The 24,859-nt window shown below is 44.7% G+C and overlaps 1 protein-coding gene across 1 annotated transcript in view; it reads right to left on the bottom strand.

The window, feature by feature from the left end:
• kcnh3 (potassium voltage-gated channel, subfamily H (eag-related), member 3) overlaps positions 1 to 24,859 on the bottom strand; it is a 220,545-nt gene that overhangs the window by 11,614 nt on the left and 184,072 nt on the right. The window contains 2 exon segments of the mRNA XM_064944534.1: positions 2,239 to 2,495; positions 8,968 to 9,182. Coding sequence (XP_064800606.1) covers positions 2,239 to 2,495; positions 8,968 to 9,182 — 472 coding nt within the window.

Genomic DNA, 24,859 nt, shown 5'->3' on the forward strand with positions numbered 1-24,859 from the left:
TCTCTTCCCCTCTACTCTACTGTAGGTCTCTTCTCTCTCCCTCTGGCTCTCCCCCTCTACTCTACTGTAGGTCTCTTCTCTCCCCCTCTACTCTACTGTAGGTCTCTTCTCTCTCCCTCTGGCTCTCCCCTCTACTCTACTGTAGGTCTCTTCTCTCCCCCTCTACTCTACTGTAGGTCTCTTCTCTCCCCCTCTACTCTACTGTAGGTCTCTTCTCTCTCCCTCTGGCTCTCCCCCTCTACTCTACTGTAGGTCTCTTCTCTCTCCCTCTGGCTCTCCCCCTCTACTCTACTGTAGGTCTCTTCTCTCCCCCTCTACTCTACTGTAGGTCTCTTCTCTCTCACTCTGGCTCTCCCCCTCTACTCTACTGTAGGTCTCTTCTCTCCCCCTCTACTCTACTGTAGGTCTCTTCTCTCCCCCTCTACTCTACTGAAGGTCTCTTCTCTCTTCCTCTGTCTCTCCCCCTCTACTCTACTGTAGGTCTCTTCTCTCCCTCTACTCTACTGTAGGTCTCTTCTCTCTCCCTCTGGCTCTCCCCCTCTACTCTAATGTAGGTATCTTCTCTCTCCCTCTGTCTCTCCCCCTCTACTCTACATTAGGTCTCTTGTCTCCCCCTCTACTCTACTGTAGGTCTCTTCTCTCCCCCTCTACTCTACTATAGGTCTCTTCTCTCTCCCTCTGGCTCTCCCCCTCTACTCTACTGTAGTTCTCTTCTCTCCCCCTCTACTCTACTGTAGGTCTCTTCTCTCTCCCTCTGGCTCTCCCCTCTACTCTACAGTAGGTCTCTTCTCTCCCCATCTACTCTACTGTAGGTCTCTTCTCTGCCCCTCTACTCTACTGTAGGTCTCTTCTCTCTCCCTCTGGCTCTCACCCCTCTACTCTACTGTAGGTCTCTTCTCTCTCCCTCTGGCTCTCACCCCTCTACTCTACTGTAGGTCTCTTCTCTCTCCCTCTGTCTCTCCCCCTCTACTCTACTGTAGGTCTCTTCTCTCTCCCTCTGGATCTCCCCCTACTCTGCTGTAGGTCTCTTCTCTCCCCCTCTACTCTACTGTAGGTCTCTTCTCTTCCCCTCTACTCTACTGTAGGTCTCTTCTCTCTCCCTCTGGATCTCCCCCTACTCTACTGTAGGTCTCTTCTCTCCCCCTCTACTCTACTGTAGGTCTCTTGTCTCCCCCTCTACTCTACTGTAGTTCTCTTCTCTCCCCCTCTACTCTACTGTATGTCTCTTCTATCCCCCTCTACTGTACTGTAGGTCTCTTCTCTCTCCCTCTACTCTGCTGTAGGTCTCTTCTCTCCCCCTCTTCTCTACTGTAGGTCTCTTCTCTCTCCCTCTGGATCTCCCCCTCTACTCTACTGTAGGTCTCTTCTCTCCCCCTCTACTCTACTGTAGGTCTCTTCTCTCCCCCTCTACTCTACTGTAGGTCTCTTCTCTCTCCCTCTGGCTCTCACCCTCTACTGTAGGTCTCTTCTCTCTCCCTCCGGCTCCAGATGTTATGTTCAAACAGCAACACAGCTGCCACCCCACTGAGTACATGTCAGGTTTGGGCTTCTCAAGCAGGGCTGGCAGGCGGGCTATGCAGTGTGCTGAACACACACCCACACCCACACCCCCACTAACTCACTCACTCACTCACTCACTCACTCACTCACTCACTCACTCACTCACTCACTCACTCACTCACTCACTCTCTCTCTGCAGCCAGGTCACTCAAGAGCCAAAGTAATATTCGACATCTGTCGGGGTCGGGAATCGCCTTCAATACCGGCCACTAGGGGCAACGGTGAGCGCTATTCCCATAAAGTAGGCTCCGGTTAAGGTAAGGGTTAAGATTTGGGATAGGCTTAAACCAAAAAATGATTGCGTAGCACTGGGATTGAACCCGCTAGTCTCATGGACAAACATTGGATTCTGAAGTCAATTTCAAAATTTTGTGAGATCTTGTTGCATACTGAGCCTGCTGCCTGGTGTGGAGGGAAATCCACACTCCCTCTGCTGGGACCCAATAGCACCGTCAGTTAGTTGCCATGGCAGCCAGACAGGCACTGGAGGATCAACGCTCAAGTGTTAATTGTGTTCAGTTCCAGTTCCTCTACCAGCCACAATGAAATAGACAAGTCTACTGTATTACAGCAATGCAATCCTCTGCCTGAGTTTAAACCAGCTTGTTAAAACTGTATACAAACTGTGGTGTATGATTTGTGTGTGTATGGGAGTGAGTCTGTGTGTGTTTCTCCTACCTGGGACTAAGCTCCGGCGGTGCGCTGCTGAAGCTGACCACAGGTATCTGCAGGGTGGCGGGGCGTATGTGTTCTGAGGGGGGGCGGAAGGGCCGAGGGGGCAGCAGGGGGGAGCGCAGGGGCGAGTTAAGAACCCTGGTGAGACGTAAAGGGGAACGGGGGGCACACGATACAGAGCTCTGTTCTTCATCACCCTCCTCATCCTCCTTAATGGAAGAAAGCTTCTTCACCAGGCCTCCGTTACTCTCCCAGTCAACCTAGAGAGAGAGAGAGAGAGAGAGAGAGAGAGAGAGATGAGAAAGGTAATCTGATAACATGGAATTCTGTACAGGTAACTTAACATCCCATCATGCTCAGGGTCATGTATAAAAATGCTGGGCAGGCCATTATTTTGCCCCCAGAGAATGACAATGCCTCTATCCCCAGGGCACGAGTGGTCACTGAATGGTTTGATGAGAAAATGATGTAAACCATATGTCATGACCTTCTCAGTAACCAGGTCTGAACCCTATTGAAGCGGCTCCTGAGACAGCGTTTTCCACCACCATCAAGAAAACTTCAAATGATGGAATTTCTCATGGAAGAATGGTGTCACATCCCTCCATTAGAGTTCCAGACATATAGAATCTATGCCAAGGTGCATTGAAGCTGTTCTGTCTCGTGGTGGCCCAACAACCTATTAAGACACTTTATGTTGGTGTTTCCTTTATTTTGGCAGTTACCTGTATTATATCCAGTTCCTTCAAATCTGCAAAATATGAAATGGTATTATTGCTACTGTTTTCTGACCAGGCTAGTGGAAGGAGAGGAGAGTGATCCATTCCACAAGAAGACCAGCCAGTACAGTGGGTGCAGTAGCAACATAGTACCAGTGGGAGGCAGACTTGTACAACTCTACTCCCAGCTTCTCTCTTTCTCTCTCTCTCTCTGAGTTTGTGTATGATAGATCCATTCCTCAAACACCTTTGTCCCTCCATGCCCCCTCTCACCCAGCCCACCCCTCGCCAACCCCAAATGAATAATTCAACAATGTCCTCAGAGGCACACAAATGACTTCGATAACCCGTGCAGCCAAACAGAGCAGCAATTAGCGGGCTGTGAGATTACATGAGAAGGCGTAATGTTGTAAGGACAGGCTAAATCCACGAGTCTTAGACAACAAACACCACCTGCTACAACACATTACTAATGGATTGGAAAGGTGGCATGTTAGTGTACATGGCTGAGACAGAGAGGGAGAGAGATGGACGGAGATGAAGGAGGAGGTGTGTTCTATTTGTTCTGCCCTTACAGATGCCAGGTGATGCCAGGTGTTGCCAGGTGTGTGTGTATGCAGATCTCATCCACTATCTAAACAGAGAGCTTGTACCTGAATCCATGTCCACAGGCCTATTCAGTAAATGAGCTAATGAATGGGTGCGATATTCCACCATACTCCGCCAACGCCACCACTCTTTCTCTTTTCTTCCCTTCTTTCACCTCGATCAAAGACATTCTTTCCTTCCTCCCCCCCTCTCTGTCCTTTCTTCTACTGTCATCCCCCACTCCCCTCATATCAGTTCGCCCTTCACAGTAGAGAGTCAATTTTTAACTCCCACTTTCTAATCTTAGCTCACAGCCCCAAAGGCAAGCAGGGGCTGCTTTACTGTGCGGGGGTGGGTGTGTTCACGTGCCTGTGTTCCTTCACATTCACATGATGTGTTTAATGTATGCATGGTGTCTGCAGACGTCCATGGCCACAAGCATGCTGGAATGCAAGCAAGCGTGTAAGTGTGTGTTTAGTCAGAATGTTTAAGAATGAGTATTTATCTGCAGCCTATCTAGACTGTGAGTATGTGTGCACGTTTGTTAAACGTTTGTGTATGATGCAGTGTGTGTGTGTGTGTGTGTGTGCACATGAAAGCAAGAGCACGCTCGTGTGTGTGAACCCCAGTAGGTTGTATGTAAGTAGCGGAAGCGAGCCTGTTTCTGTAGCATGAGGCAGCTTGATGTACCAGTACATCACCCTGGACAGGACACTAGTCTGTCTCCTGTTTCTGTAGCATGAGGCAGCTTGATGTACCAGTACACCACCCTGGACAGGACACTAGTCTGTCTCCTGTTTCTGTAGTGAGACGGATGGTGTACCAGTACACCACCCTGGACAGGACACTAGTCTGTCTCCTGTTTCTGTAGCATGAGACAGCTTGATGTACCAGTACACCACCCTGGACAGGACATTAGTCTGCCTCCTGTTTCTGTAGTGAGACAGCTTGATGTACCAGTACACCACCCTGGACAGGACACTAGTCTGTCTCCTGTTTCTGTAGCATGAGACAGCTTGATGTACCAGTACACCACCCTGGACAGGACACTAGTCTGTCTCCTGTTTCTGTAGCATGAGACAGCTTGATGTACCAGTACACCACCCTGGACAGGACACTAGTCTGTCTCCTGTTTCTGTAGTGAGACAGCTTGATGTACCAGTACACCACCCTGGACAGGACACTAGTCTGTCTCCTGTTTCTGTAGCATGAGACAGCTTGATGTACCAGTACACCACCCTGGACAGGACACTAGTCTGTCTCCTGTTTCTGTAGCATGAGACAGCTTGATGTACCAGTACACCACCCTGGACAGGACACTAGTCTGTCTCCTGTTTCTGTAGCATGAGACAGCTTGATGTACCAGTACACCACCCTGGACAGGACACTAGTCTGTCTCCTGTTTCTGTAGCATGAGACAGCTTGATGTACCAGTACACCACCCTGGACAGGACATTAGTCTGCCTCCTGTTTCTGTAGTGAGACAGCTTGATGTACCAGTACACCACCCTGGACAGGACACTAGTCTGTCTCCTGTTTCTGTAGCATGAGACAGCTTGATGTACCAGTACACCACCCTGGACAGGACACTAGTCTGTCTCCTGTTTCTGTAGTGAGACAGCTTGATGTACCAGTACACCACCCTGGACAGGACACTAGTCTGTCTCCTGTTTCTGTAGCATGAGACAGCTTGATGTACCAGTACACCACCCTGGACAGGACACTAGTCTGTCTCCTGTTTCTGTAGCATGAGGCAGCTTGATGTACCAGTACACCACCCTGGACAGGACACTAGTCTACCTCCTGTTTCTGTAGTGAGACAGCTTGATGTACCAGTAAACCACCCTGGACAGGACACTAGTCTGCCTCCTGTTTCTGTAGTGAGACAGCTTGATGTACCAGTACACCACCCTGGACAGGACACTAGTCTGTCTCCTGTTTCTGTAGCATGAGACAGCTTGATGTACCAGTACACCACCCTGGACAGGACACTAGTCTGTCTCCTGTTTCTGTAGCATGAGGCAGCTTGATGTACCAGTACACCACCCTGGACAGGACACTAGTCTGTCTCCTGTTTCTGTAGCATGAGACAGCTTGATGTACCAGTACACCACCCTGGACAGGACATTAGTCTGCCTCCTGTTTCTGTAGTGAGACAGCTTGATGTACCAGTACACCACCCTGGACAGGACACTAGTCTGTCTCCTGTTTCTGTAGTGAGACAGCTTGATGTACCAGTACACCACCCTGGACAGGACATTAGTCTGCCTCCTGTTTCTGTAGTGAGACAGCTTGATGTACCAGTACACCACCCTGGACAGGACACTAGTCTGTCTCCTGTTTCTGTAGTGAGACAGCTTGATGTACCAGTACACCACCCTGGACAGGACATTAGTCTGTCTCCTGTTTCTGTAGTGAGACAGCTTGATGTACCAGTACACCACCCTGGACAGGACACTAGTCTGTCTCCTGTTTCTGTAGTGAGACAGCTTGATGTACCAGTACACCACCCTGGACAGGACACTAGTCTGGCTCCTGTTTCTGTAGTGAGACAGCTTGATGTACCAGTACACCACCCTGGACAGGACACTAGTCTGTCGCAGGGACTTACCCCCAATCCCGTTCATACTGAGTGCCAAGCAGAGATGCATCAGGTCCCATTTTTACAATCTTTGGTATGACTCAGCCAGGGATTGAATTCACAACCTTCCAATCTCAGGGCGGACACTAACCACAAGGCCACGGAGTTGGTATCAAGGAGGTTGGTGGCACCTTAATTGGAGAGGATGGGTTCATGATAACGGCAGGAGCAGAAACCTTGTGTTTGATGCCAGTCCATTTGCTCCGTTCCAGACATTATTATGAGCCGTCCTCCCCTCAGCAGCCTCCTGTGGTTTGAACGTGTGTGTTTACTGCATGTGTCTGTAAGTGTGTCTATGTGTACCCAGTACATTGTGTACCCAGTACATTGTGTACCCAGTACATTGTGTACCCAGTACATTGTGTACCCAGTACATTGTGTTCCCTCCAGCGCCTGGCTCATGAGTCTCAGTCTTTCAGTCAGAAGTAAGTGAATCAGCAGAGACAGTGGGGACGGAATACATTCATTGCTGCTTTCACAAAGTTCTCAAACCCTCCTCCCTCTAGCACACACACACACTCACTCACTCACTCACTCACTCACTCACTCACTCACTCACTCACTCACTCACTCACTCACTCACTCACTCACTCACTCACTCTCAGCACACAATAACAAAATAAACATACTTAATAAAATAAATCACATTCAGCTACATGGAGGTCCTCAATCAATAATTTAAACTTCCTGAGTGGCACCAGCACATGTAACTGCAGTCAACTCTGCATATTGTTTCACAAATTAGGGGCACAAAAACAAAAGACTGAAGGGATCTCTAATGTGATCCATTCCTGAGAACTGGTTTGTTAACTTATGATTCTTAAGTTCACTAATGAAGTTATATATGAAGGGGGTTTCTGTAAGATTTCTTTGTAACTAAATCAAAGAGAATGCAGCTCTCTTCTTACAGACAGAGAGGTCCATCCCACATTTTATACAGACTACAATGATGAGTCCTAAAATTGTCCCCTGCGATAAAATATTACAGACTGGTAGACTGCGTCCAACGGTTTTCAAAACAGAGGTTGTCACATGCATGTAAACAATATCACCTAAATCCAATACAGGGAGAAGCGTTGTTTGAACAATCTTTCTCATATTTTCAATACTGAGGCATGATTTATTTCAATATAAAAACAACTATTTTGGATCTTAGCTTCTTAGTTGATTTTCAATATGCATTACGAAGGATAACTTGTAATCAATCCAGACAGCCAGGTACTTATATTGAGAAACAAGCTCAATTTGGGCTCCATTTGTAAAGTAAATACGCAGGTCCTCACGGTCAACATTTCGTGACATGGTTTTACTTGTATTTAACACTCATTTAAGATCCGTAAGTGATTTCTGAATTGAATCAAAGTCATGCTGAAGTCCACGAATGACCCACTGCACCGAGGTGGCACAGGAATACAAAACTGTGTCATCATCTGCATAGAGAGGAATTCTACAAGTACTAACAGTGTTTCCTATGTCATTAATATACAAGGTGAACAATAATGGACCAAAAATCAAACCCTGAGGAACACCTTTTTGAATCTCAAGAAATTCACATTTAACACCCCTCTGTCAAGATAACCTGAGTTGTTGCGAAGACAATACATTTTCCGAGCAGGAATCTGTTTCGTGATGGGCTTCACTTCTGATAAATCCAATAGCTTCAGGAAAACAAAGTATACGGGAATTTCGGACTTCCACCAATCTAACCATTGAGCTTCCCATAATAATGGTTGATGGCTGCTGTCCATTTCGAGCCGGAGCCCTCAGCCCAACCCTAGCCCCACCAGGGGCTCCTCTAAATCCCCCCCCCCCCCCACAAATGACAGGAATAGTAGAGCCCACCGTAGACCCCGGTAAAGCAGAACCCACCTTAGACCCCGGTGATACCATCACAACGTTGACCGATAAGGAAAAAGTTCTTTGGATGCTATATGAGACAAACAAACACAAACACGCATGCATACATGCTCATGAGCACGACCACACGCACACACAGACACACACAGACACACAAACACAGCCTTTGGGGCTGTAAGCTAAGATTAGAAAGTGGGAGTTACAAATAGACATGCTATTCTGTGAAAGGTGGAGACAGACCTCTTGCGTGTGTTTGAAGGAAGTGGTTGTGAACAGGAGAAAAAAAAGAAGAAAGAGCGCTGAGCCCTCCCTCCTTCTCCTCCCTCCTCCTTCCTCTCTCCTCCACTGCCTGGGCTATTTTTATCCTGCAGGATCCAATCTTAGCAGGACCTGCAGGGGACACAGCCTGTCAGCGAGAGCCACTGACATCCCCGGCGCTATTCTTAGCTCCGGCACACACTCCAAACCACTGAACGCTGCTATTCCTGTCTCGTTGAGTTTGACTCCACTGCACTGGGAGTGGTGTGTGTGTGTGTATTTTGAGGAGGGAGAGGGGAGGTGGAGTAGTGATTATGCATATAATGCATGATGTGGCCTCTGAAGGTGAATGTCCCCTCAGGCAAGTCCCTCAGAGTTTTATAATGCAGCATTAGCAGATAACACAGAGAGAAGAGAGGGACTCCATTTTGTTACTAATCTCACCACTGTCACACCGAGAGACAGACACACACACACATGCACACAGACAAACCATCCCTCCTCACTCGATGTTCTCTGTTGATCAAACAAACCGGGTACAGCTGCAGGCTGTACGCCTAACAATGTACTAGTGTGTGTGTGTGTGTGTCTGTGTGTGATATTGTGCATGTGCATGTTTTTACTGCATGTTTAGTAGTGTATGCCTGCACGTGTTGCGGTTTTACTCACGTCAGCTCCGTGGCCCTCTCTGAGATTGTATGTGAGGTCGTGTTGTATCTCGGAGATGAACTTCTGAGCATACTCTGGGTAGAGCCTCAGCACCTCCCTCAGCCCCTTCAGACTGATGTACTGCAGGTCACAGTAGGTCAGGGCCTTCACGTTGGCATTGGTCTTAATCACCTGCTCCTTGGTCAGAGAATCACTGCCGATCAAGTCCCCTTTCCCTGGGGGTATGGAGGAAAACACACACACACATTACGTCACATGCAGTCTGTGCTTTTGACCGAGCTTTTCCAATTATTCCAACATCAGAAAGACATATTTTCTATAAGGCTATTTGTGTCTCATGTCATAAAAGGCACTTGAAAGGGTCGGCAGTGGACACGGTGTGTATGAGTGTAATTTGTGTGTGTATGTGTGATGCAGTCAGTAAAAAGCCCGGTTTAATTATTACAGTATATTGAGGTCATGTATACAGTATGGATGATGACTATTAATAGGAGTAGTCATTAAGCATACCGGTATGTAATTGGGTGCTCTTTGTTTCATTGCACTAAATAAAGTATGAGAATGTGCGTGTGTGTGTGTGTGTGTGTGTGTGTGTGTGTGTGTGTGTGTGTGTTCGAGGTAATGCGGTTGGGTGATGGACGAAGCCGACTGCAGCGCCTCCCTCAGATGATCTTTTGGAACTTTTGTTTATTATATATTTTACTTGCTTTGGCAAAGTAAATATATGTTTCCCATGCCAATAAAGCCCTTAAATTGAAATTGTATTGAGAGAGAGAAAGAGAGCAAGAGAGAGAGAAAGAGAGCGAGACACTTACAGCGGTGAGGAGGGGGGGGGCTCCAGGGGGCTGGACAGAATGAGGAATTGGGTGATAGAGGGAAGAGGGGAGGGCCCCACTGTGCGTAACTTCTCTCTGCCTCTTCATCCTTATCTCCACCCAGCAGACTCCACCCAGAGACCATTCTCTCTCTCTCTCTCTCTCTCTCTCTCTCTCTCAATTTAAGGGCATTATTGGCATGGGAAACATATGTTTACATTGCCAAAGCAAGTGAAATAGAGAATAAACAAAAGTGAAATAAACAATAAGAAATTAACAGTAAACATTACACTCACAAAAGTTCCAAAAGAATAAAGACATTTCAAATGTCATATTATGTGCAAAAGGGAAAATAAATAAACATAAATGGGTTGTATTTACAATCTCTCTCGTGTTCTTTATTTGCACTCTCACTCTATATGCAGCCCCTCCTCCCCTTGGTTTATATGACCCCCCATTCATTCTCTCCTTCTCCTTCTCCTCTACCTCCTCCTTCTCCTCTACCTCCTCCTCACCTACCTCCTCCTTCTCCCTCCTCCTTCTCCTCTACCTCCTCCTCCTCCTCTACCTCCTCCTCCTTCTCTACCTGTGTGGCTCCTTCTCCTAGAGCATGGCCTCTACCTCGCCAAGCTGCCTCCTCCTTCTCTACCTCCACCCATATGCCTTGGCCCCAGCCGACTCCTCCTGGACCTCCTCCTGCTAAATGGGATATATTATTATTCCTCCTTTACCTCCTTCTCCTCTCCCTCCTCCTTCTCCTCTACCTCCTCCTCCTCTGCCTCCTCCTTCTCTACCTCCTTCTCCTCTACCTCCTCCTTCTCCTCCTCCTCCTACTCCTCTACCTCCTCCTCCTCCTCTGCCTCCTCCTTCTCTACCTCCTCCTTCTCCTCTACCTCCTCCTTCTCTACCTCCTCCCTTTCCTCTACCTCCTCCTCTACCTCCTCCTCCTCCTCCTCCTCTGCCTCCTCCTTCTCCTCTACCTCCTCCTCCTCCTCTACCTCCTCCTTCTCCTCTACCTTCTCCTTCTCCTCCTCTACCTCCTCCTCTACCTCCTCCTCCTCCTCTGCCTCCTCCTTCTCTACCTCCTCCTTCTCCTCTACCTCCTCCTTCTCCTCTACCTCCTCCTTCTCCTCTACCTCCTCCTTCTCCTCTACCTCCTCCTTTTCCTCCTCCTTTCTTCACCATAATTCAACTCACGTATGATATACATCTACAGGACTAGAAAATCCAAGGAACCCTCTTGTTCCATGACATTTTCTCCTCTACCGTTTTTCCATTTCCTTTCTCTCTCCTTCCTCCTACAGCCCCTCCTACTTCATGCATGCCCCCGCTCACCCTCATCTTTTTCTTTTTTTGTGGGCTTTACAGATGTTATATTTCTGAGTATTGAAATGCAAAACTGCATGTATAGGAACACTTATAGATTGTGTACATGTATGAATCCAGTGTTGAGTGTGAATGTATGTTCAAACATGGTGGTGTATGTTCAAACATGAGTCCTTCCAAGGCAAGCCCCTCCCCCCTCAGTCCCCTGTGTTAGCCCTTTGTCTCCCACTAACTCCCAGGCACCTCTCCCATCCATTAATAATCTGAGCTGTGATGTGGCTCACCTGCCTGCCTTCTCATTGATGTGTGTGCCATGATTAGAGATATAGGCTGGGAGCTTGGCAGATTATTACCCTCACACACACACACAGAGTATACCAAACATTAAGAACACCATAACTCTAACCAGTCATCAATCCAGTATCTTCTGACCTTTTGAGGCCAAAAGGTCAGATGATACTGGATTGATGACTGGATTGATGACTGGTTAGAGTTATGGTTAACAAGCATCGGTCAATACTCAAGGCACTCTATCAACAATTCTCACTCAGAAAGCATAGTCACTCACAACACACTGACCTAAAAAAACAGTAACAGGGAGCACTACATAAATTATGAACTTGTCTTTGAGGTTTGAATGATTTGTCACATAAATCAGTATTTCATAGAATAAGAACACATTTTCACTTTATTGATTGTACTAAAGTATATGTAACAAGAATGAATCAGAAATGCAGCTATTTGCTTCAATAGCCTTTATTTTTTCTATATCTTTGCATGTAGAAATTTACTTGTGAAAAATAAAAAGTTGAAACAAAAAACAAATTCCTGAAATTCCAGGGCTGCAAATTATATTTACAAAAAAGACTACATTATAGTATAATCACTCATACTGTACAGTACTGTGAGGGTTCTAGTTCTCATCAACATGTGTAGTATAATCACTCATACTGTACAGTACTGTGAGGGTTCTAGTTCTCATCAACATGTATAGTATAATCAACTCATACTGTACAGTACTGTGAGGGTTCTAGTTCTCATCAACATGTATAGTATAATCACTCATACTGTACAGTACTGTGAGGATTCTAGTTCTCATCAACATGTATAGTATAATCACTCATACTGTACAGTACTGTGAGGGTTCTAGTTCTCATCAACATGTATAGTATAATCACTCATACTGTACAGTACTGTGAGGGTTCTAGTTCTCATCAACATGTGTAGTATAATCACTCATACTGTACAGTACTGTGAGGGTTCTAGTTCTCATCAACATGTATAGTATAATCACTCATACTGTACAGTACTGTGAGGGTTCTAGTTATCATCAACATGTATAGTATAATCACTCATACTGTACAGTACTGTGAGGGTTCTAGTTATCATCAACATGTGTAGTATAATCACTCATACTGTACAGTACTGTGAGGGTTCTAGTTATCATCAACATGTATAGTATAATCACTCATACTGTACAGTACTGTGAGGGTTCTAGTTCTCATCAACATGTATAGTATAATCACTCATACTGTACAGTACTGTGAGGGTTCTAGTTCTCATCAACATGTGTAGTATAATCACTCATACTGTACAGTACTGTGAGGGTTCTAGTTATCAACATGTATAGTATAATCACTCATACTGTACAGTACTGTGAGGGTTCTAGTTATCATCAACATGTATAGTATAATCACTCATACTGTACAGTACTGTGAGGGTTCTAGTTATCATCAACATGTGTAGTATAATCACTCATACTGTACAGTACTGTAAGGGTTCTAGTTATCATCAACATGTGTAGTATAATCACTCATACTGTACAGTACTGTGAGGGTTCTAGTTATCATCAACATGTATAGTATAATCACTCATACTGTACAGTACTGTGAGGGTTCTAGTTATCATCAACATGTATAGTATAATCACTCATACTGTACAGTACTGTGAGGGGTCTAGTTCTCATCAACATGTATAGTATAATCACTCATACTGTACAGTACTGTGAGGGTTCTAGTTCTCATCAACATGTATAGTATAATCACTCATACTGTACAGTACTGTGAGGGTTCTAGTTCTCATCAACATGTATAGTATAATCACTCATACTGTACAGTACTGTGAGGGGTCTAGTTCTCATCAACATGTATAGTATAATCACTCATACTGTACAGTACTGTGAGGGTTCTAGTTCTCATCAACATGTATAGTATAATCACTCATACTGTACAGTACTGTGAGGGTTCTAGTTCTCATCAACATGTATAGTATAATCACTCATACTGTACAGTACTGTGAGGGTTCTAGTTCTCATCAACATGTATAGTATAATCACTCATACTGTACAGCACTGTGAGGGTTCTAGTTCTCATCAACATGTATAGTATAATCACTCATACTGTACAGTACTGTGAGGGTTCTAGTTCTCATCAACATGTATAGTATAATCACTCATACTGTACAGTACTGTGAGGGTTCTAGTTCTCATCAACATGTATAGTATAATCATTCATACTGTACAGTACTGTGAGGGTTCTAGTTCTCATCAACATGTATAGTATAATCACTCATACTGTACAGCACTGTGAGGGTTCTAGTTCTCATCAACATGTATAGTATAATCACTCATACTGTACAGTACTGTGAGGGTTCTAGTACTGTGAGGGTCATCTAGTTCTCATCAACATGTATAGTATAATCATCATACAGTACTGTGAGGGTTCTAGTTCTCATCATAGTATAATCACTCATACTGTACAGTACTGTGAGGGTTCTAGTTCTCATCAACATGTATAGTATAATCACTCATACTGTACAGTACTGTGAGGGTTCTAGTTCTCATCATGTATAGTATAATCACTCATACTGTACAGTACTGTGAGGGTTCTAGTTCTCATCATGTATAGTATAATCACTCATACTGTACAGTACTGTGAGGGTTCTAGTTCTCATCATGTATAGTATAATCACTCATTCTGTACAGTACTGTGAGGGTTCTAGTTATCATCAACATGTATAGTATAATCACTCATACTGTACAGTACTGTGAGGGTTCTAGTTCTCATCAACATGTATAGTATAATCACTCATACTGTACAGTACTGTGAGGGTTCTAGTTCTCATCAACATGTATAGTATAATCACTCATACTGTACAGTACTGTGAGGGTTCTAGTTCTCATCATGTATAGTATAATCACTCATACTGTACAGTACTGTGAGGGTTCTAGTTATCATCAACATGTATAGTATAATCACTCATAGGGTTCTAGTTCTCATCATGTATGTATAATACAGTACTGTGAGGGTTCTAGTTCTCATCAACATTATAGTATAATCACTCATACTGTACAGTACTGTGAGGGTTCTAGTTCTCATCATGTATAGTATAATCACTCATACTGTACAGTACTGTGAGGGTTCTAGTTATCATCAACATGTATAGTATAATCACTCATACTGTACAGTACTGTGAGGGTTCTAGTTCTCATCAACATGTATAGTATAATCACTCATACTGTACAGTACTGTGAGGGTTCTAGTTCTGGCAGTCTGGCACACCCTGGCAGTCTTCAGGAGAAGTGTCTCCACACCCTGGCAGTCTTCAGGAGAAGTGTCTCCACACCCTGGCAATCTTCAGGAGAAGTGTCTCCACACCCTGGCAGTCTTCAGGAGAAGTGTCTCCACACCCTGGCAGTCTTCAGGAGAAGTGTCTCCACACCCTGGCAGTCGTCAGGAGAAGTGTCTCCACACCCTGGCAGTCTTCATGAGAAGTGTCTCCACACCCTGTCAGTCTTCAGGAGAAGTGTCTCCACACCCTGCCAGTCTTCAGGAGAAGTGTCTCCACACCCTGGCAGTCTTCAGGAGAAGTGTCTCCACACCCTGCCAGTAATCAGGAGAAGTGTCTCCACACCCTGGCAGTCTTCAGGAGAAGTGTCTCCACACCCTGCCAGTAATCAGGAGAAGTGTCTCCACACCCTGCCAGACTTCAGGAGAAGTGTCTCCACACCCTGCATTCACGGCATCCATTAAGGACATCTGGTCATGTGGATGGTGGTCATAAACCTTCCACCTCCGCGCAGAGAAAACCTCCTCTATGGGGTTTAGGAAGGGGGAGTATGGAGGCAGGAATAGCACTGACATCCTGGGATGTGCAGTAAACCAGTCTGACTGCAGCAGAGTGGTGGAATGCCACATTATCCCACACAACAACGAAGGTAGGTTTCATGCCCCTCTCTCCTCCGCTGGCACAAGTCCATTATGCAGGTCATCCAGAAAAGAAATGAGCCTCTCTGTATTGTAGGGGCCAATGAGTTGTTTGTGTAACAGCACACCATCATTGGACAGTGCTGCACACATTATGATGTTAGCTCCTCAGGACTGGGACATCCAGGTTGAATCCAGCTTCATCCACAAAGATGAATGTATGTGCAGTTTGCCTGGCTTCCATCTCCATTACTCTATAAATTACAGTAAATCTTCAGTTTTACAGTACTTTACATTATGCATAGCTGTGTATGTACCCTGTTGGGTTATTGACCAGACATCTTACCTGGACATATTGATACCCGATTTCTTTCACACGTTCACCGTTTCTCTCGAAGGGTACAGTATACAACTGCTTCCTCCTTATTTAATGTTTCTCTAGGACTCTGGCAACTGTTGTTGTGCTGACCGTTTTCACATTCCCAAAAGTAATATTGTCTGCCAGCACTCTGTCCCAAATTGCCCGCAGTTTTATTACATTGTTGCCAATTACCATGTCACCAATGGCAATTTCCTGCGCATCTGATAATATTCTTCCTCTCCATCCTGTGGTAGACAACCTTTGTATCCTACTGAAAAACACAAAACAATCCATTTATTTCAAAATGTCAGTACATTTAAAAATGTGAACATACTGTATTGTACTGTAATATGTAGTTCAATTATCATTGAAGGACACACATCTCACCTGTTGTTTTTCCGGAAAATTCGTATTGTTAATGTAACTGTTGAAAGCTGCAGATTTGGTTGCACCCTTAAACCGGCCACTCTCAGAGAGTGACCATTGTTTACAACATGGTCAATAAATGTGACCCTTATCTCATTAGAGACCACCACTCTTGGTCTTCCTCTCCTTTGTCCTCCATGCAGTCTCTCTCTTCCTGCCACACTTCTTTCCCCACCAACCTGTCTTCCTTGATTCATGTTTCCAAACTAAATCATTCCGAAGCCGTCCTCTTTTGTGTATTTGGTAACGAAACTAAGAACAGGACACTTGGGTCGGCTTTCAGCTGAAATTACAATCAGCTGTGTTTGGAATGATGAAATATTCTGCTGAGATTTTCTATGTTTCAATCTGGTTACTGCAGAAATGCACAACATTTGCCATCACTCTGTTTTGAATGTGTTTTTAACAGTTTTGGAAACTGTGTTAGCATTTGAAAACATATGCTGCAAATATATAGTTTTGCAGCTGGTGGAGTATGAATGAGAAAAGAGATCATGGATTTCGGAGAATGTGGTCATTGAATGCATTTTTGTGTGAAAGCAATGACAAATTATTCACAGTTTGGTCCACATAGACTTCTATTTCGCTGAGTGTGTGAATAGTTTTGACAATGTGACTTCAGTTTTGACCAATGCACTTTAACAATTGAAAAAAACTGTAATGTGCACACACACACACACACACACACACACACACACACACACACACACACACACACACACACACACACACACACACACACACACACACACACACACACACACACACACACACTGAGTATACCAAACATTACAAACACTTTCCTAATATTGAGTTGCCCCCCCCTTTTGCCCTCAGAACAGCCTTTGCTTGGAATGGATTACAAGGTGTTGTTCCACCTGGCCCAGTTGATTCCCGTTCCACAGGGATTTGCCCTCAGAACAGCCTAATGTTGATTCCAAGCGTTCCACAGGGAATGGAAGGGATGCTGGCCCATGGTGTCAAGTGTTCCACAGGGATGCTGGCCCATGTTGATTCCAAGCGTTCCACAGGGATGCTGGCCCATGTTGATTCCAAGCGTTCCACAGGGATGCTGGCCCATGTTGATTTCAAGTGTTCCACAGGGATGCTGGCCCATGTTGATTCCAAGCGTTCCACAGGGATGCTGGTCCATGTTGATTCCAAGCGTTCCACAGGGATGCTGGCCCATGTTGATTCCAAGCGTTCCACAGGGATGCTGGCCCATGTTGATTCCAAGCGTTCCACAGGGATGCTGGCCCATGTTGATTCCAAGTGTTCCACAGGGATGCTGGCCCATGTTGATTCCAAGCGTTCCACAGGGATGCTGGCCCATGTTGATTCCAAGCGTTCCACAGGGATGCTGGCCCATGTTGATTCCAAGCCCATGTTGTTCCACAGGGATGCTGGCCCATGTTGATTCCAAGCGTTCCACAGGGATGCTGGTCCATGTTGATTCCAAGCGTTCCACAGGGATGCTGGCCCATGTTGATTCCAAGCGTTCCACAGGGATGCTGGCCCATGTTGATTCCAAGCGTTCCACAGGGATGCTGGCCCATGTTGATTCCAAGCGTTCCATAGGAATGCTGGCCCATGTTGATTCCAAGCTTTCCACAGGGATGCTGGCCCATGTTGATTCCAAGTGTTCCACAGGGATGCTGGCCCAGGTTGATTCCAAGCGTTCCACAGGGATGCTGGCCCATGTTGATTCCAAGCGTTCCACAGGGATGCTGGTCCATGTTGATTCCAAGCGTTCCACAGGGATGCTGGCCCATGTTGATTCCAAGCGTTCCACAGGGATGCTGGCCCATGTTGATTCCAAGCATTCCACAGGGATGCTGGCCCATTTTGATTCCAAGCGTTCCACAGGGATGCTGGCCCATGTTGATTCCAAGCGTTCCACAGGGATGCTGGCCCATGTTGATTCCAATGCTTCCCATACTTGTGTCAAGTTGGTTGGATGTCTTTTGGGTGGTGGACCATTCTTGATAGACACGGGAAACTGTTGTCTCAGGGCTTAAAAGGCTTACAAATCCTTATTTAACCTGCCTCCTTCCCTTCATCTACACTGATTGAAGTGGATATAACAAGTGGCATCACTAAGGGATCATAGCTTTCACCTGGATATTCTCTCTCTCGTCCGGCCAAACCGACACGACAGCCTTCTCAAAAAGCCATTGAGTCACACAGAGGGATTTGACAGTCACAGGATGGTGGTGACTGGGCTAAGGCAGTATATTTGAAAAAGTATTGATACATTTGATATCCATGCAATATCCATCCCTCCATCTGTTTATCTGATGGGACCTTTCTATTCTGCCTTAGTGACGTTAGAAAGAACTGTTTCCAGCTCAGTCAACCTCCAGCTACAAGTCCCCCAGGAGGACCCAGTCAGTCGGTGGCTGCTCAGCGCTAACACCTATCTGTCCCCTTCCATAGTCCCTGGGGGCAGACAGACAGGACTAGACCCACTGGAGCATGATCTCTCTCTCTCTGTCTCTTTCTCTCTCTCTCTCTCTCTCTATGCGTGTGAGAGGAGACAGAAATAATGAATACTTTATAAGACACCAACACACAGAGATAGAAGGAGAGCAAGACTAAGGAAGAGAGTGATGCTTGAAACAGGAGCGAGGAGGAGGATGGAGAAATAAGTCACAAAGAAAATCTACAGAGGAAGTACAGCGAATTTCCATAGTATTATTCTTCACTATATTATTCTCAGTGTAATCCCATTGAAACCAAATAGAGATCAAATGTTGGAAGAGGGTTTTGTTGTTGTTGATTTTCCAGTAGCAGTAGGACAAAGGTGCATAATTAGACTATCTGAAGCATTTCCACCCATGCCTTCTCACCGTGTCTTAGAGGGACACTGCTCCTACATAATTCTAGGGTCTATTGAACCATGTCCCCTCCCTCACAACCCTCGTTCCATGGACACACATGAATCCCAATAGCCCTAATGCTGAAATGCTATGACAACTCCAGTGCCACGTCCTCTCTCCCTCTCCCTCTCGCCCTCTCTCTCTCTCTCTCTCTCTCTCTGTCTCCCTTTCTTTCTCTCTATGTCTATCTCCCTCTCTCCATACCTGATTACTGTTATATTCCACGCGCTTCAACTAAATATACAGTAGTAACCATAAAGCGCACCACTATAGCCCCTGCTACGGGACTAACCATTCCAGGCACGAAGACTCACACGTCAGTAGACACAGGAGCTGCCTGCTTACACCCCCCCCACCCCCCCACGAGGGAAGGAGAGAAACAAAGGCTAGAGATGTGCTGTTAGAATCAAGAAAGACACAGACACAAGAGAATATACTGAACAAGAAAAAGGGAATGAATGAAAGAACACATCCTATAGACAGTCACAAAGTATTGACTTGACCTTCCACATGAATAGAGATCATTTGATATGTTGCTTTGGGGACATATTTAAGGAGATGATACTGTGCGTAAATCCCTCTCTCTGCTCCAGCGACAGACAGATAGACGGTCTGACACACTATGTTGATAGACAGCTCGATGTACTGCTGACTACTCTGCACTATTTACACATTACAATAACATACACATGCACGTGAACACACGCGCCCCTTAGAGAAGTGCGTCCTATCCCTCCTACCCCTACAGACACACCTATCGAACCACACAGATGATGTGACCCACTGCTTATACAACCACATAACATCTCTATTAAGGCAGCAATACGCTGTACAATCACACACAGTCTGCAGTAGGCTGAACATGTGTCCCTGGCACACTCTGGTCTGTACAGGACGGCAGCAGAGTGAAAAGTGAAGGGGGATCAACGTGAAACCCTACACCAGCGATACTCAGATACTCAAACCAGGGCCTCAAGGTTAGCAACGCTGCTGCTTTTCTTCTTTCCCTGGAAGTAAAGACTCAATCAGTCCCTCATTAGAGGGTAAGGCTTGAAAACCAGCAATGCTATCGACCTCGAGGCCTCATCTTTCAATGATAGTCAAGTGCTGCATGTGGGACATAATCACCTTTAAATGAGGAAACGAAGCAGCCATTTTGATGCTAACCGCTAGAGGCTTGACCTTCATCATTACACATGACTATGGGGTCTGTTATCACACAATACACTTGAAAGACACAGCTCCCCCTCCATTTATATGTAAATAGATGTGCTTGCTGTGTGTGTTGTTTCATTTTTTATGTATCACTGGTTTAAAACACTGTATGTGCGTAATGATGATAGGTATGTGTGTGTGAGCCAATACATTAGTCCACGGGCTGGAGCAGAAGTGTGTGTGTTTGTGGGTGATGACGTGAGCTAGAAAAGTGTGTGTGTCTACTGACGTGTGAGTCTTCGTGCCTGGAATGGTTAGTCCTTTAACGCAGGGCCTAGAGTGATGCGCTGATGAAGTATATTTATGATGACAAGGGTTTCATGATTACTACTGTATATTTAGTTGAGGCACGTCGAATATAACTTTAAACGGGTATGTGGATCCAGAGGAAAGAAGAGAAGACTTAGAGAGAAAGGAAGGAGAGAAAGGGAAAGCAAGACAGAGTAGGAGAGAGAGAGAGAGAAAAAGAAAACAGAGACAGAGCGAGAGACAGAGGACGTGGCACTGGAGTTGTCATAGCATTTCAGCATTAGGGCTATTTGAATTAACGTGTGTGGCCATGGAACGAGGGCTGTGAGGGAGGGGACATGGTTCAATAGACCCTAGAATTATGTAGGAGCAGTATCCCTCTAAGACGGGGTGTCATGACGTTAGCCTGGGGGTAGGTTTATGACAGTCATAAATACCTCTCCCACCCCTTTTTTCCTCTCTCTACCCTACTGATGTTACATTTGCAAAACCCTTGGTTAACATAGAGATTATGGGAACATCAGAAGGTGGGGGGAAATGAACTATATTCTGGTAATCCGACCAATTGAACATATGCGGTGGTACTTAATGAATATGATGTCAGTTCGGTTGTCATCTGAGACAATCTCATCAATGATAAGATGACATAAACTCTACAGTAGAAAGTCTACACATCAGAGTTAACGGATTCACATGGAATTGTTGTTCAATTTAAAATGTGAGATTTGGATTTTCATAAGGTAGGGCTCTGCTCAATCAGTGGCCCGCCCCTGTGAAGGGACATGGGCTATAAAACTTTTCAAACACGCCCTCCTCTCCCTTCCTATATAAAGCCTTGACGACAAAATGACCTCCTGTTCCTAGAATGTGAGGATGACGGTCCAATGTCATAATGGTTCAGATAATAACTACAGAACGAAGCCAACATCAGCGTGAGCTTTGGTTGCAAATAGTATGAACTTTGAGCTCTTATTCATTACAGAAGTGATACCTCCTAGCCGTTGAGTTAGCAACAGCAGCTGCAAACGCAGGTTAGGAAGGAACAGACAGAGTATTCTGTCTACCACACATCAACATTACTGCAACGTATCCAATTTACCAGCAGAGACATTCTTCAAAGGACTCGGTTGGGCTACACGGCTTTCCATCTACCACCAACCTACCGAAGCGCAGCTCAGAATAAATATTTATTGCATTTTCCTTTCCCAAATGGGTGGTAATTTAGAATGCATAAGATACTGTATTTACGATAGCACAGCTTCTCCATGTGTCCCTCAGTCTTCCCGATCTTTCACTCAAACCCAGCCCCTTTTCTTTTGTGTAACCTGCTGTCATCTGTTCCGCCCGCTAGGGACGTTTTCCTTTATGACGTAATTGGTAATCAAGTTATGATTAATTATGTATATGTGCATTTCTGTGTGATTAGTTAGGTATTTAGTAAATAAATAATTAAACCAAAATTTTGTATTTCTGATTCAACTTGTTAGCCAGGGTTCGTGAAGATAACCAAAAATGTACAACTTTCAGATGAGACTGAATTAAAGTGACGATTAATATTGACTGCTATTGATGCAAAATATTACTAGTTCTTTAAGAGTTTATTCGGAAGATAATAGCTCTATAAATATTATTTTGTGGTGCCCTGACTCTCTAGTTAATTACATTTACATGATTAGCTCAATCAGGTAATATTAATTACGGATAAATTATTTTATAGAATAGCATGTCATACCACTTAATCCGGCATAGCCAAAGACATGGCAGGGTTGAGAAGGAATGGGTGGGAAGGGTTAAGGGTTAAGGGTTAAGGGTTAGGGTATGGGTTAGGATTAAGGGTTAATTTAGGATTTCGAATTTCAGTCCCCACAAGGATAGTACAACAATGAGCTAGGTCTCATCTCAGTCTCCAGGTCTGTCTGATTGAACGTCAGCTCTCTGTGAAATTTATTGACTGTGGCCAGTCTACACTACTGGTCAAAAGTTTTAGAACACCTTCTCATTCAAGAGGTTTTTTTATTTTGACTATTTTGTACATTGTTCAATAATAGTGAAGACATCAAAACAATGAAATAACACATTTTGAGATATGTAGTAACCAATAAAAGAATGAAACAATTCAAAACATATTTTATATTTGAATTTCTTCAAATAGCCATCCTTTGCCTTGATGACAGCTTTACACACTCGTAGCATTCTCTCAACCGGCTTCATGAGGTAGTCACCTGGAATGCATTTAATTTAATGGGTGTGCCTTCTTAAAAGTTAATTTGTGGAATTTATTTCCTTCTTTGTGCGATTGAGCCAATCAGTTGTGTTTTGACAAGGTAGTCAATAAGACAGAAGACAGCCCTATTTGGTAAAATACCAAGTCCATATTATGAGAAGAACAGCTCAAATAAGCAAAGAGAAACGACTGTCACACCCTGACCATAGTTTGCTTTGTATGTTTCTATGTTTTGTTTGGTCAGGGTTTGATCTGAGTGGGCATTCTATGTTGTGTGTCTAGTTTGTCTGTTTCTGTGTTTGGCCTGATATGGTTCTCAATCAGAGGCAGGTGTTAGTCATTGTCTCTGATTGGGAACCATATTTAGGTAGCCTGTTTGGTGTTGGGTTTTGTGGGTGATTGTCTCCTGTGTCAGTGTTTGTACCACACGGGACTGGTTTCGGGTTTTCACATTTATTGTTTTGTAGTTTGTTCATGTATAGTTTTTCTTATTAAAAAACCATGAACTTCAACCACGCTGCGTATTGGTCCGCCTCTCCTTCGACGGAAGAATCCCGTTACAACGGCAGTCCATCCATACTTTAAGACTTGCAGGTCAGTCAATATGAATACTTCAAGACCTTTGAAAGTTTCTAGAAGTGTAGTCGCAAAAAACCATCAAGCGCTATGATGAAATTGGCTCTCATGAGGACCACCACAGGAAAGGAAGAACCAGAGTTACCTCTGCTGTAGAGGATACGTTCATTAGAGTTACCAGTCTCAGAAATTGCAGCCCAACTAAATGCTTCACAGAGTTCAACTAACATACACATCTCAGAGGAGACAGTTTGAATCAGGCCTTCATGGTCGAATTTCTGCAAAGAAACCACTACTAAAGGACACCAATAATAAGAATAGACCTGCTTGGTCCAAAGAAACACGAGCAGAGGACATTAGACTGGTGGAAATCTGTCCTTTGGCCAGGAGTCTAAATTGGAGATTTTTGGTTCCAACTGCCGTGTCCTTGTGAGACGCGTGTGGATGAATGGATGATCTCCACATGTGTATTTCCCACCGTGAAGCATGGAGGAGGAGTTGTTATGGCATGGGGCTGCTTTGCTGGTGACACCATCTGTGATTTATTTAGAATTCAAGGCACACTTAACCAGCATGGCTACCACAGCATTCTGCAGCAATATGCCATACCATCTGGTTTGAGCTTAGTGGGACTATCATTTGTTTTTCCAACAGGACAATGACCCAAAACACCTCCAAACTGTGTAATGGCTATTTGACCAACGAGTGGAGTGTTGCATCAGATGACCTGGCCTCCACAATCACCTGACCACAACCCATTTGAGATGGTTTGGAGTGAGTTGGACCGCAGAGTGAAGGAAATGCAGCTAACAAGTGATCAGCATATGTGGGAACTCCTTCAAGACTGTTGGAAAAGCTTTCCAGGTGAAGCTGGTTGAGAGAATGCCAAGAGTGTGCAAAGCTGTCATCAAGGCAATGGTGGCTATTTGAAGAATCTTCAAAATAAAATATATTATGATTTGTTTAACACTTATTTGGTTACTACATGTGTGTTATTTCATAGTGTTGATGTCTTCACTATTATTGTACAATGTAGAAAATAGTAAAAATAAAGAAAAACCCTTGAATGAGTGCTCTAAAACTCTTGACCGGTAGTGTACTGAGAAAGGATCCTTTGTCAGTCTGTCACACAGTTAACTCTGTTTGTCTGTGTGGGTGTGTTTGTTCGTGTGGGAGGGGGTACTTGTACATTAATTTGTTGTTTCTTTACATGGCCTTGAATGACTTTTCCAACTGATAATAATTCATATTTCTGAGCGTAGTTACCCTAATAATCAACTTCAATATGTCATTGCAGTAATACTAATAGACCCCTTCTTCAACACAAGTCATAATCTGCAACAAGATATCACAGTCTCATATCATTTCTTGACGTCCTTGGACAAACATCTATTTTTGCCTAGTAACTCACTTAATTTCATCCTGATTGGTTAAATTAAGGACTAAGGTTTGGGATAGGGTTAAAACAGAAAAACACCTCCAGGTTAAGTTTAGCCATTAATTAAGACTGGCCTTGCTAACTCATTGTGGACGGATGGCTCAGTGGTCTAAGCAGTGAGCTCCAACTCCATAGACTGCTGGTTTAATTCCAGCTCCTGGCACTTGTTTTGAGTTGT

The sequence above is a fragment of the Oncorhynchus masou genome, chromosome 29, assembly GCF_036934945.1.
Source record: "Oncorhynchus masou masou isolate Uvic2021 chromosome 29, UVic_Omas_1.1, whole genome shotgun sequence".
NCBI lineage: Eukaryota > Metazoa > Chordata > Actinopteri > Salmoniformes > Salmonidae > Oncorhynchus > Oncorhynchus masou.